The 14,216-nt window shown below is 39.4% G+C and overlaps 1 protein-coding gene across 3 annotated transcripts in view; it reads left to right on the plus strand.

Annotated features, from left to right (window-relative positions):
- LOC136875676 (sodium-independent sulfate anion transporter) overlaps nt 1-14,216 on the plus strand; it is a 323,055-nt gene that overhangs the window by 279,885 nt on the left and 28,954 nt on the right. For all 3 annotated transcript variants that reach the window (XM_068228098.1, XM_068228096.1, XM_068228097.1), the window contains exons 8-9: nt 1,211-1,351; nt 12,094-12,239. In XM_068228098.1, coding sequence (XP_068084199.1) covers nt 1,211-1,351; nt 12,094-12,239 — 287 coding nt within the window. The remainder of the gene's footprint in view (nt 1-1,210; nt 1,352-12,093; nt 12,240-14,216) is intronic.

The raw sequence follows: 14,216 nt of genomic DNA on the forward strand, positions 1-14,216 counted from the left end.
GAGGATCTCTCCTCTAACGGGTTATGGACCACCGGTGACTTGTATAGTCCTAGCCGCCTGAGCACAAGGAGGGCCATGACTCAGAATATGTCCGAGATGCCCACTCCCATTCCATAGCAACTGGTATCCCGACTCTTAGGACCACTTATTAGGCCACTCGGCCGTTGTCCATGGTTCGCGAACTGGGACGTGACTACAGCAACCCACACCATGAACCATTAGATAGTACAGGTGGGAAATAATACCAAGTGTAATGACATAAGCAAAGTGCAATCTTAAAGAGTGAGAATCTTCTTACATGAGGGGAGGAAGTGCATAAATGGTATAAAAGACTAAAATTTCAGTTAAATATAGAAGTAAATAGCATATGAGTATAAGGGATATTGACAAACAAGCAAATATGTTGTAATTAATTTAAACCTGGAAGTAAAAGAAAAATAGGTTATATAGTGGATTATGGTCACACTAAGGGAGGGAAGAGAGTTAAACAACAACAAAAAATACTGTTCAATATTGAAAGTTATTATGAAATGACCCAAGTTTAGAAATGATTGTTATATAGCATGGTTGTTGGTGGTGGTGATTACTGTTTTAAGAGGAAGAACGACTGGGAAACCATTCTCTATTAACATTGAGGGGGGGGGGGGGGGAAGCAGAAGGAGTGCAACACTTTGAAAAATGGAGGTGTCTGCTAAAGGAAAACAAGAGCCATAAAGGATGCAGAAGTTAAAGATTCCTTAGGCCTCGACACCTAATACCATCGGGGTCAGAAAAGAACAAGAGTTGACTAAGGGAGGCTGGATACATTAGATGAAAGTGAGGAAAGTAAATGGAAGCAATGTCAGGACTTGGCTAAGGGCCCCGTGGTTGCCAACCCACACTCTCAAGTTACGAGCCCCTGGGACATCTTTTAGTTGCCTCTTATGATAGGCAAGGTATACCATAGGTGTTATTCTACTGCCTCCACCCACAGGGGTCTTGCTTTCAGAAGTGGGAAAAGCAGCTGAAAAGGTTGAAGTTAAACTCAAAAACAACTTATAAAAATAGGTTTGGGTGGTTTGTTGAACATGTATATGTTGTGTGTCCTATTGGTCTTCTTTTCCTTTACCATTCATTTCAGTACATTAATGTTGAACTGCAGACAAACTGTGTATTAATGGCCTCAGAATATTTTGGCTAGTGTTAATATATAATTATGTTGTGATTACAGGTATTCTGGTGATACTTGCTCTTAGTCTCTTGACACCATACTTCTACTTTATACCAAAGGCAACTCTCTCCTCAGTCATCATCTGTGCTGTTGTCTTCATGGTCGAAGTGGGTATCGTGATACCAATATGGAGATCAAACAGTAAGTAAAACGAGTGCTGATAACTGTAAAGGTTTTCTTATATATACAATTGCAGTTTTTTTAAAATTAATATATAAACAATAAAAAATAGGTAAGCTGTGTTGGTGATATGGCCACAGGCTTCTTGGGATGATAATATAAAAAAACAGCAAGCTTCTGAAAATAATATTTGCATTATAGCATTAAAATATTCAAGTATTTAAATATTAAATTAAAATATTAAAAGAAACAGATTACAAATGAGACATCCTACAGCTACCAAACAATACAGTATTGTGATATAAAAACAAAAATTAAAAAATAAATAAATAGATGATGATGATGATGATATAAACAACTGCGACATGAATGTAGTGTTCACACAATGTTAGCTCATTTCTATCCGAAAGAAATATTTAACCCGCAAGTGGTCACTAGCCATATTGCAACACAAGTGTTCGCACGTGAGATTTTCCCTCACATTAAACTTCATTTAAAATAAATATATCTTCCACAAAGTCTGCCTTATACATTTTAGATTATAAAAAAATTAAATGATTAGCCATATGTTACAGAAACAAATTACTACTCAACTGAAATTAGTCATTAGTTCAGTCACATGTCAGTACGTAATATTCACAAGAGTGCCGGGCTGAATGGCTCAGACGGTTAAGGTGCTGGCTCTCTGAGCCCAAGTTGGCAGGTTCAATCCTGGCTCATTCCGGTGGTGTTTGAAGGTGTTCAGATGCATAAGCCATAGATTTACTGGCATGTAAAAGAACTCCTGGGGACAAAATTCCAGCACCTTGGCATCTGCAAAAACCGTAAAAGTAGTTATGCGGATGTCAAACCAATAACACTGTTGTCAATATAGAACTTTCTGACAGACAAAATACGAATACAAAAATAAAGTACAATAGGTCTTCTCTCTAACATTTGAGTTAGCTGGAGTTTGTAACAGCACTTCTTACCCATCATTCTTCCTTGACTCTTAATTTTTGAAGATTCATTTGTCAGTAACTACAAATGGAGAATATTTCGCATGCAACTTAAGTCAAATACTAACGTCTACAACAGTATAAAATTTCCCTCTTGACTTCAACACAACACCAACGCCACTGGTCGCAATGATAGAACCTCTGACACAGGGTGCACAAACTCATACAAATCTTTGTTCCGACTAGAGGAGGGGTTTCAAGGTTATAAACTTCATTATTGGTTCCATATTGAATTAAGATTACATATAAAATAAAATACAAAGTTTATTCCACCTACTCGGCTAGAAGAGGGAACAGTCACCTCCCTTGCATCACTGAGAAGTAAACTCACAATTCAAAATAATGCGAGAAAATCTCATAGTGACCACTCGCGGGTTAATAATATATGTATGTTCAGTCCTCAGCCCAAAGGCTGGTTGGATCAGTCTGCCAAGCCCTCTGAAATGCATGCACCAACTGACCCTATGAGCAACATTTTCACACCATTCATAATAGGGACTGGCTGCATAAGGAATGGCGTTACTAGCATCACTCATACCTCAGTCACTTTCATATTGTCAAAGCCAAGGACAAGACAGAGACAGATCAATGAAAATAACAAAATTGCTCTAGCCTATACCAGAAGACACAGTGCACTGTAAATACTAGGTCCTGCAAGCAAAGGCATTCTGTAATAATAACAGTATGTTTATATACAGTGTACATCTTGATTACAGGCTAATCTACAATATTATAATTTATTAAGGTACACTCAAAAGAGCATTAACTACAAACCAAAGATACTTTAACACTTGTGGAGACCTGATTCAGAGTACAATAACAAAATCATAATAAAACTGAAATGATCTCCCGAACACGATTAGTTTTCACTGCTGTAATCAAAGATTTTGTCCTCATCTGACATACTGTTATATGATACAGGGTACATTTCTGTCCACATAATTCACACACTCACCTTTCGTTTGGCGAATGAAAGAGCTTATTCTCACAAATCTTATAATAAAATCCATGAATGGCCAGTCTCGTAATGGTATGTCTTTGCTCCTGGTTTGGCTTTGTCCAGTTGGGGTCGATCATCGCTGATGTTCCATAAAATTCAATATCTATCTCTGTTCTCTTCATCCTCCTACGTTCCACTAATTTGTTGGATGCTTCAGTAGAAGGCAGACGTAGTCTTAGATCCTCCATAAAAGAAGTTTCCTTGGCATGCACGTAAACAAGTCTAGATGGTGCATATTTTCCCATCCTAAGGGCATGTTTTAGGAAATGATTTTTCGCCTTTTCTATGCAATCTAAGAGATGGTCAGATTTTTCCATATTAGTTCCAGACCATAGGTAACTATGGGTGATATCATCGTATCATAAAGTCTCATGGCTGTCTTCAGTGATAGTGCTGCCATGTTCTTTACCCTGCATATTGCTTTCGTGGCCTCTGCTGTCCTATCCTGGATGTGGCACCGGAAGGAGCTCGCTGTTGTTTAAAGGGTTACACCCAAATATTTGAACCTATTAACTGTCGTTAGTGGTTTGTTGTGGAGAGTCAGTATGTAGTTTTGCGATATTCTCCCTCCCTCCCTTTCTGAAAATCATCTGATATGTTTTCTGCATATTGATTGAAAGATAAGTTTTTCTCTACCCATGTCTCAAGTTCTATCAAGGTTTCCTGCAGCTGTCCTTGGTTGGTCGAGCCTAAGACCATGTCGTCCGCATACATGATTAACGTGGTTGTCTTCTTTCCTTTGAGTATCTCAATGATGTCTGCTGTCATTATGTTGAACAACGGACTTATGGGGTCACCCTGTAGGACTCCATTGGTCTCTGTGTAATAGTCTTCGATCTGCTGACACCATCATCGATTTCAATGTAGTTATATTGGAGAACGTCTTCCAAAACATGGGTAAGTGGGTGCTCTATGCCAATCATATCCTTGACTTTTTGTCTCGGTAGTTTCCTGTCGAGTGAGTCAAAAGCCTTACTGTAGTCTATGAATACAGTGAAATATTTCCCTTTGGATATTCTTAGGGCTTCTTGAACTTCTCCCAACAGGTATTGGACTGTATGAAGAGTTGATTTCCCTTTAGTAAAACTGAATTGACATTCTGGAATTGTGACTTCTGATTCAAGCCTGTTTGTAACTTTCATATATATCTTAAAAGAGATTGTTTTCTAGCACTACTCCTCTATATGCATTAGGGTCACTTGTGTCTCCCTTACCTTTATATAGCACTTTAATAAGTGATTTCTTCCATATGTCTGGAATACCCCTCTCCAAGCAAATATTGAAGATATTGCTCCACATTGGTAGTAGCGTCTCTAGTGAGTCCTTGATGTGTTCAATACAAATTTGGTCCGGTCCTGGAGCCTTACGGTTTTTCATTCTTCTTATGATGTTCTCTACTTCCCCAGGTGTTGTTGATATATTTTTTTCATTTATGGTCTTTGTAGGTTCTTCTAATTCCCTTCTATCCTTGATAAAAGCTAAGTCGTCCTCCGATTTGTTCAGAATTGCTTGAAAATGACTCCCATTTATTCAGTGGAATTTCTCTGGCTTTTGAAGCTGTTTTCTTTCTTAGTGCCAGGAAGGGATCATTTCTTGCTTCCTCTGCCATCTTCTTAGCTTCTTGTTCGATAAAATCTTCTCTCTTTTTCTTTATAAGTAGCTTGTGTTCTTTTCTTTGGGAGATATATATTTGATGGTCTCTCTCTGATTGTGAGGTTCTTGTCCTATCTAGCGCAGCTAGAGTTTCCTTTCCCTTTCTGTGACGTCAAACCACCTTTGAGCTTTCCTGATTGAAACTGGTTCAGTTGCTTCCAGTATCATTTTCATGATTAGCTTAAGTGCTTCATTTATCTTCCCTTCTGAGACGAGTTCTTCCAATTTTGCATTGCTCATTTTATTTAATTTGTCTTTGTCCAACCTTCTTGATGGCTTTGTCATTTGTTATCATCATTGATAACATACAAACAATTGTCCCTCAGACAGACAGAAGTGTATTCCACTGCCATGCTGAAGAAATAACAAAAGAGTTTGTGGTGCAATGAGGTGGTATAAAAAAAGAGCGTAATTAGTTTTTGACCATGTTCCAATATTGTTATTGGATGACAGTTGGTGAAATTGACAATACAAGTAGAGAGGAGAATATTTGATGAAGAAGGCATAAAGCATGAAGATTGTGGTAGTGTTTAAGTTTTAGCCAACCAAGTTCATCATAGGCAGGTGTGACGTGATCATAGTAACGTAGGTCATACACATAGTGGACACTGACATTTGGCGCATGTTGTAGTGTGTCATTAAGAGTAGCAGTCAGGTCATCATACATGGCGTCACAGTAGTATAAATGATTACTATGGCATTGTTATATGTTATGAGGGCACATTCATATGCAATAAAAACCATCGAAGCAAGCACTCATTTATGCACTAAAGTATAAAATATGCACCAAGAAACTTCCATGAAAAATGTTCCATGAAATAATAAGAAATTCTGCATTTTAATTAAATATTTTAATGAACTGTGTAAAAGGCATGAAGAAAACTGAATCATTAATAATTTTGTTCTGCATTAATATTATCTAAAAATTAACATACACAAGTAAAGTGTTCTTTACCAAGAATATTTATTCTATGTCTCTTGAATGTCTGTTGTCTGCACGGATTAAGTCTGGCTCTCACAATCAGTTGTGTTTCTATTAGAGTAAACAATTAAGTACCGTACTTTCCCAATTCTCAGGCATCAGGGACTTCCTTTTATCTGTGAGAATGTTTTTATTTGCTGAAAATATACTTTCTAATTCACATGAAGTTAAAGGTGCATATTAAATTGCAGTAGTCTCTGAAGCTGAATAACCAGGAATGTCACAATCACATTCAATTTTCAGAATAACACCTACTGCACCCTTCCCTGCAAACCATGTGACCTTGCCACAGTGCAGAGGTTGGTGCATCCCAGTGAAGCAGATAGCTGAGCTACAGGTGCAACCATATCGGACGAATATCTGTCAAGAGACTAATCTAACGAATGGTTCATCGAAAGGGGGCTAGCACACTTTCAGAAGTTGCAAGGGTGGCAGTCTAGATGATTGAGTGATATGGCCTTGCAATAATACTTAACATGGCTTAGCTGTGTTGGTACTGCTATACTGCTGAAAGCAACAACAAACTACACCCGTAACTAACTCCTGAGGACATGCAGTTCTCTCTATATGAAAGATGTATTGATGATGGCTTTCTCCCAAGTAAAATATTCTAGAGGAAAAATAGTCTCCCATTCGGATCTCCGGTGGGGACTATATGAGAGGGGGCAATCATCAGGAAGATGGATACTGATATTCTGCGAGTTGGAGCATGAAATGTTAGAAGTTTGAATCGTTGCGGTAGGTTAGAGAATCTGAAAAGGAAGATGGATAGACTGAAGTTAGATGTAGTTGCTATAAGTGAAGTACTTTGGCAGGAAGAAGAGCATTTTTGGTCAGGCAGCTACAGAATTACCAACACAAAATCAAACAGGGGAAATGCAGGAGTTTGTTTAATAATAAATCAGGAGATAGAACAGTGGGTAAGTTACTACAACCAGCATAGTGAAAGGATTGTCAAGATAGACACCAAGTCAATGACCACCACATTGGTGCAGGTCTATATGCCTACTAGTTCAGCAGACAACAAAGAAATCAAAAGAATATATGAAGAGATGGAAGATTTAACACGGTATGTAAAAGGTGATGAGAATCTGTGATGGGAGACTGGAATGTAGTGGTATGCAAAGGAAGAGAAGGTAATACAGTAGGAGAATTTGGATTGGGACAAAGGAATGAAAAAGGAAATCAGCTGGTTGAATTCTTCACTTTAGTCCTTACTAAAAAACACCACAGAATGATGGTTGTACTGTATATATGGGTGAGAACTGGAGAAACTGGAAAGTATCAAATGAATTTCATTATGATTAGGCAGATTCAAAAACTAAGTGTAGGAGTGCAAGACTTTCCCAGGAGCAGACATGGACTCTTGACTACAATTTGTTGGTCATGAAATGCCATCTGAAGTTGAAGAAATTGAAGAAAGGAATGCAAGGAGATGGGATTTAGACAAGTTCAAAGAAAAGAGTGTAAGGGATTATTTCAATGAACATATTGCACAAGGACTAAATGAAAAGGCTGAAGGAAACACAGTAGAGGAAGTATGGACAGTCATACAGAATGAGGTCAATGAGGCTTCTGAAGAAAGGTTAGGAAGAAAGGGAAGGTCAATTAAGAATCAGTGGATAACTCAGGAGATACTAGACATGATTAAAAAATATTGAAAGTACAAGAACACAAAAAACAAGGAGGGCAGAAAATGCAGGCAATTGAAGAATGAAGTGGATAGAAAGGGTAAGGAAGAATGGCTGAAGGAGAAATGCAAGGATGTTAGAGACTGTATGGTCATACGAAAGGTACATGTTGCATACAGGAAAATCAAGGAAATCTTTGGAGAAAGGGAAACTAGGTTTATGAATAGTAAGAGCTCAAATGGAAAACTCTGTTAGGGAATGAAGACAAGGCAGAAAGATGGCAGGAACATATCCAACATTTGTGTCAAGGTAGAAAAGTAGATGATAGGGTTCTGGATTCTGATGAAATGGGAGATTCAATTTTAATGTCATAATTTGACAGATCTTTGAGACACCTAAATAGGAATGAAGCACCTGGAGTTGATGGCCTACCCTCAGAATTATAGACTGCCTTAGGAGAAACAAACATGGTCAGGTTATTCCATTTAGTGTGTAAGATGTATGATACTGGAGAAGTGCATTCAATTTTCAGCAGAATGTTGTTATACCTATTCCCAAGAAAGCCGGTGCCGACAAGTATGAAAACTACTGCACCATTAGTTTAGTACCTCGCCTGAAAATTTTTAACAGGAATGGAAAGGTAAGTTGAAATTGAACCGCAAGAAGATCAGTTTGGCTTCAAAAGAAAAGTAGGAACACGTGAAGCAATCCTGACTTTACGTCTGATCATAGAGGACTGAATTAAGAACAAGCCCACGTACAGTACCTGACATTCAGAGATCTAGAAAAGGCATTCAACAATACACATTTGAAGTGTTGAAGTCAGTGGCGGCTCGTGGTTATCAGCAATGGGGGGCGCGCCTTAGTTTCATAATTCCATAATATATCTCAAGTTCTTCAAACCATGTTATCAAGATACACACTTTGAACACTATACGGTGCAATGCATATGCAATTATTTTGATTATGATGATGATGATTAAGTGTGGTTAAGTGTAAGAGAGGGCCGTGAGCCCTAACTTCGCCACATACAAAGGCATAAAATAATATATTATTATTTATTTATTTATTTATTTATTAAGCGTGAATGGTCCCTTTCGGAACACACAAAGCTTTATTTATGATTTTGTTTGCTGAGGATCCATGATGCTTTCATCTGTTGACTAAAGATCCTCTTCCTTTCTTCCGTCCACTTGGTACCTGCTCTTTTTGGTACTTCATTCTCTGGAGTAACTTCCCACTTGCCAATTTTCTTCCTATATATATTTCGATTCAAAATGTCTTCGGGTTGAATTTGTGCGTTCTTCATGTCCGCTTTTGTTTGTATTATTATTATTATTATTATTATTATTATTATTATTAACATTTGCCTGTTCTTGTCCACGATCGAATTATGTTTACGAATAGTTTCACTGTAGTGATCACTCAAACAAGACACGACATTGACTTCACCAAGCATTTCTAAGTCCATGGTACTATTGATATCACCCCTGTGGTGATACATTTATCTCCTTTCCTAGAACGGGAGAATAGCAGGCAAGGAATGCAGTAAAAGGTTTCTGAGATATCACTTCCACATATCCGCGCGTTCTTATTATATACGTCAGGAGAATTAATTTGTCTTTGAAAAGCCCTATTTTCATTTTCCTTGGTCTCCGGTTTTTTCAACGAGAAGTCTGGTGTCGGCCTATCACACTCCTTCAGTTCGACTTTCTTTTCAATAGAAAGTGAAGAAAACGTTAGTTCTTTAATATGTTCGACGGTAATCATACTATACGAAGTGCAAACATAATACTACGCCTACATATCGATGGCTTACTTGTAAAACCTCGTATATCCCGATGTTCTTCCTACGCATTATTTTCCTTAAGGCTGGCCACGCCTCCCGGCCACAAATGGATATGCAGTCCATCAGAACAATTTTCATTGTATTCAATTTACTATGCTGATGTATGAATGAAAATGGACCATACCATACCGTATAGTAGGGATGTTGTTTGCATCACGTATTTACATACTTCTACAGTATAATGCATTTAAGGTTCAATTTTCTTTACACGTTTGCATAGGAAAATGAACACAACGAAAATTGTTCTGATGGGCTGCATATCAATATGTGGCTGGGAGGTGTGACCAGTCTCAAGGAAAATAATGGGTAGAAAGAGCATTGTGAGACACGAGGTTTTAGAAGTAAGCCGTCGATATAAATCACAACCTTTCTCCTAATTTCACCTCGTCACAGTCACCTCACAAGATCGTTCATCAACACACGGCTAAACATCGCGCTCTCAAGTGAGTATCGCCAACATCAGTCAAGTGCGATGAGACAGTAGTTACAGTCGTTACTCGTTTCGTTAGTTAATAATCCTAAAAATTACAAGACTATTTTAAATATATACCGGCACATTTAACTCGGGTAAGTGCCTCCGTAAAATAGTTCCTAGTTTCAGGAGAGAAATGGCACAAACTGACCCCTGTTAAAAAGCAATCAAATCAGCAAGGTTTCGGGTAGGTTGGATGCAACTGTAGGCCGCGGCAGAAACGCGCCGGAATCTCCGTTAGAACAACACATCTCTACTGTGCCTCTGATTGGCTCCCTCAAGGCCAGTCGAGCGAGACTTGGAGTATTTGGTCCACTATGAGAGAGCGCCCTCCTGTGCAGGGCCAGCAGCGCATCGGGCCGCAGTACAGTACAACTCGCGCCCTTGATAATAATAGTAAAATAATTCCCTTGTTAACATTTAAGATTAAAATTCCCTAATTTAATGGAACCCCGTGGGGGGCGCGCGCCTTAGCGCCTCCCAAACGAGCCGCCACTGGTTAAAGTACTTTAGGACTTACCAGTTGTTAAGCTACCAGTGTGCCACCCAAGTGTAGCAGCAGGCTAATCAGTTAAATGGCCACAACTTTCCAAGATGCTAGTAGCTAGTACACTGTTAAGACATTACTGCAAGCTTCGTTTTTAGCACAGTGCAGTGACAGTGTACTAGGGGAAGTATGTACCTCCACTTGTATAAATGCTTTCATATTAGAAATTGACTTCCAACTTAGTTTTTGATGATGCATATTTGATTCTAAACCAATAAATTGACTCTCCAAAAGAGGATCTCTGTAGCACACCAGCCGCCAGTAATCTAAGTTACCAATGCGTGTGCTTAATTGCTGGTACCAAACTCGGTCTTTCATCTACCATTCTTCAAAACAACAGTTAAGTAGCCACCATTTTGTCTTTGTGCATATAGTACATAATGCCTCCACCGAGCAAGGATTTTAAGACTTCCTCAATGTTCTACATTCTAATTACTTTTTTCCAGTAACTGAGGATTATTAGATGGCAGTGCTGGTTTCATCATAAATAACATCAGGTACGCCGATGACACTGTGCTACTTGCAGCCAATCTCCAGGATCTACAGGAACTGCTTAATGCTGTCACTGAAGCCAGCAGCGCAATGGGCTTGAAGCTTAATGTAAAGAAGACCAAGTGGATGGTTATAAGTAGGAATGAAGATGGCATTCGAGGTAATCTCACAACAGCGAAGGAACAGATCGCGAGAGTGGCAACATTTAAATACCTGGGATGTCACATCAATGATGACTGGGACCTTACTCACGAGATCCGATGCAGAATTGAGCAGGCCAGAACTTCTTTTCAGAGACTTAGGAAACTTTTGACAAGCCGTGACCTTTCCATTTCACTACGGACACGACTACTCCGGTGCTACGTTTTCAGCATTCTGTTGTACGGCGTTGAGGCATGGACACTAACTGAGACCATGTGCAAGAGATTGCAAGCATTTGAAATGTGGACGTACCGAAGGATGCTTAAGATACCTTGGACAGCTAAAATGACCAATATAGACGTTTTGCACCGTATGAACAAAGAACCAGAAATTCTCACTACCATCAAGAGAAGGAAACTAGAATACTTTGGTCATATGATGCGGAACTCTAAATACCACCTTCTGCAAGTAATACTCCAAGGGAAAATTAATGGAAAACGTGGTCCGGGGAGAAGTAGGACATCATGGCTCGGCAACTTGAGCCAGTGGTTTGGGGTGACAAAGCTTACTCTGTTCAGAACAGCTATGAACAAACAACAGATCATGCTACTGATCGCCAACGTTCTGCGAGGACATGGCACATGAAGAAGAAGAAGAAGTGCTGAGTGACAAGTTTAAACAATGCTAACCCAGTGCTCTGCACTTCCACTGATTTCAAAAGAGCCATGCTAGAAATCTTGTTGCTAAAAGGGAGAAAATTGCAGTGATCTCAAGTTATAGAGTATCCCTAGACCAACACATCATCTTCAGATTTTAGAGTTGAAATTTTTCATGTTCACTTACAGTCAAATGTTAGTAAGTCCATTTCATTACACATTTTATTACTGTAATCACATTTAGCATTGTAGGAGAGAATGAACATTGATATGATATGTCCAATCTAATAACACCTGTGGTTATGTGTATAAATGTAAGATTGATATCTTCTTCTTTTGCAGAGCGAGATTTGATTCCTGCATTTGCTACTTTCCTAGCCTGTCTGTGGCTTGGTGTGGAGATAGGAATTGTGATTGGCATCGCTGTTGACATTGCTTTCCTTCTTTACTTCAACGCTCGACCTCGTGTTCTTGTTGAGAAAGTCACTGTAAGTCACTTCTGTAGTACATCAAGCTCTTGTATTCCTGAATGCACACTTTGTGTAGTTAAGGTATAGTGTTGCCTTCCTTTCCTATTTGCAAGTTGATTATCTTTCTCTTTAATGCGTAGTAGAGTCATTAAATTGGCAAACTAGTGCCCAGAGTGTAGGGTGCCAGCAGAAACACAGAGTCTTACATGTTGCTGCCCAACATGGTGTACACTTATGCAGAACCAAATCCTCCCTCAAAATATTCACTGTTGGCCACTATGCACTTCTGTCAGGGTTCGTATAGCTGCTGGAAATACCGCTGAAAGATATTGGCAGGAAGGTACCGTCCGACTCCTCTTGTGGCAGTAATAATCTCCTTGGTTGAAAAATTCTATGTTCATGCATCTTTGCTTTCAGTCGGGCAAAGAGAAAGAAATTGTATGGAGTGAGATCAGGTGATTACGGAAGATGTGGCAAAATGGTGACCCGTTGCCTTGAAAATTCCTCTTGAACAAGCATAGAGCGATGTGCTGGGCTGCTGTCGTGTAGTCAAAGCTCAGGACGCTTATGATGAATTGTGTAGACAGCGAAGGATTTCCTTGTAGTGGGTCTTGTTGACAGTTGCTCCTCATGAGATTAATTCCATGTAGACAATACCCAATGAGTCAAAAAACTGTTGAAGCATCACCTTCCCTTTTGAACCGTGTTATTGGGGTTTTTTCATCATGGCATTGTGGAGATTTCCAGGTGGCCAATTGTCACTTAAGTTGCAAATCATCAAGAAAATGCCATGTCTCTTGTTATGATTCGGTTGAGAAACATTCCATCATCGTCAGCACTAGTGATCAGGTCCCTGCAACTGGTCATGCAATCGTTATGCTGGTCAGGATGTTTAGCTTACTGTGTTGGATAACACGTTATATGTTCAGATCATCAGACAGAATTTTTTGGCATGTACCATGGTTGATCCCTACTGTTGCTGCAAGATCACCTATCGATTGGAAGCACTTTGCATACCCCAGCATACTGACTTCTTTGACCTTGCATTCATTTCGCACCATCTGTGGCCAAGCAGTATGCTTGTCATCCTCCAAACTGTCTCTCCCCTGCGCAAATCGTTCGTGCCACTTAAACACCAATGTGTCATCACTGTACACTTGCTTCATCTGAAACTTCAGGCTCCATGGCTAAATGGTTAGCATACTGGCCTTTTGTCCAGGGGGACCCCGGTTCGATTCCCACCTGGGTCAAAGATTTTAACCTTCGTTGGTTAATTTCTATAGCTTGGGGCCTCAGTGTGTGTGATTTTTGTCTTCATCATTAGAAATAGTCATAGGTAGGGCCCCATACTCGCAGACATGCAGGTTGCCTACACGGCGTAGACTTGAAAGACCCGCACCATGCCTCTTCGGAGGCTACACGCCATCAATTAATCATCTGAAACATTTCCCTAGTGGATTTGCCTAATTTTTGGAAGAACTTTACATTTGCCTGTTGCTCAAACTGTGATATTCTCAATTTCCGCTGTACGCATTCAACATCTCTTCACAACAGAGACTGTACTTCTACTGACACTGTATGTACGCAACTGCCTGTTACTGGAATAACAAATGACTCACAATGCACCAACCTGCAACACAACCTGTCTGCTGTAGTGCATCACGACGACACCATGTGCCAGTCTACGAACTTATTGACTCTACTACGTATGATCAGAGCCTTTATAAATTGTCTCCATGTTTTCTATTTCTTTAGCAATCACTTTCCTATTTATTCTTTCTAGCTTGGAGTATCACCTACTTTTTTCAGTTTTTATTGTTTTTATTTTGCTCCACTTTCCACTATTTCTTATTTTCTATAACATACATTTTCTTTCTGTCATTTCAGCATAGCTCTCTCTCTCTCTCTCTCCCCCCCTAATGTTCAATCGCATACCATATTGTGTGTGCTATTGGCTTTACGTCGCACCGACACAGATATGTCTTATTGTGATGA

Source organism: Anabrus simplex, chromosome 6 (assembly GCF_040414725.1).
Source record: "Anabrus simplex isolate iqAnaSimp1 chromosome 6, ASM4041472v1, whole genome shotgun sequence".
NCBI lineage: Eukaryota > Metazoa > Arthropoda > Insecta > Orthoptera > Tettigoniidae > Anabrus > Anabrus simplex.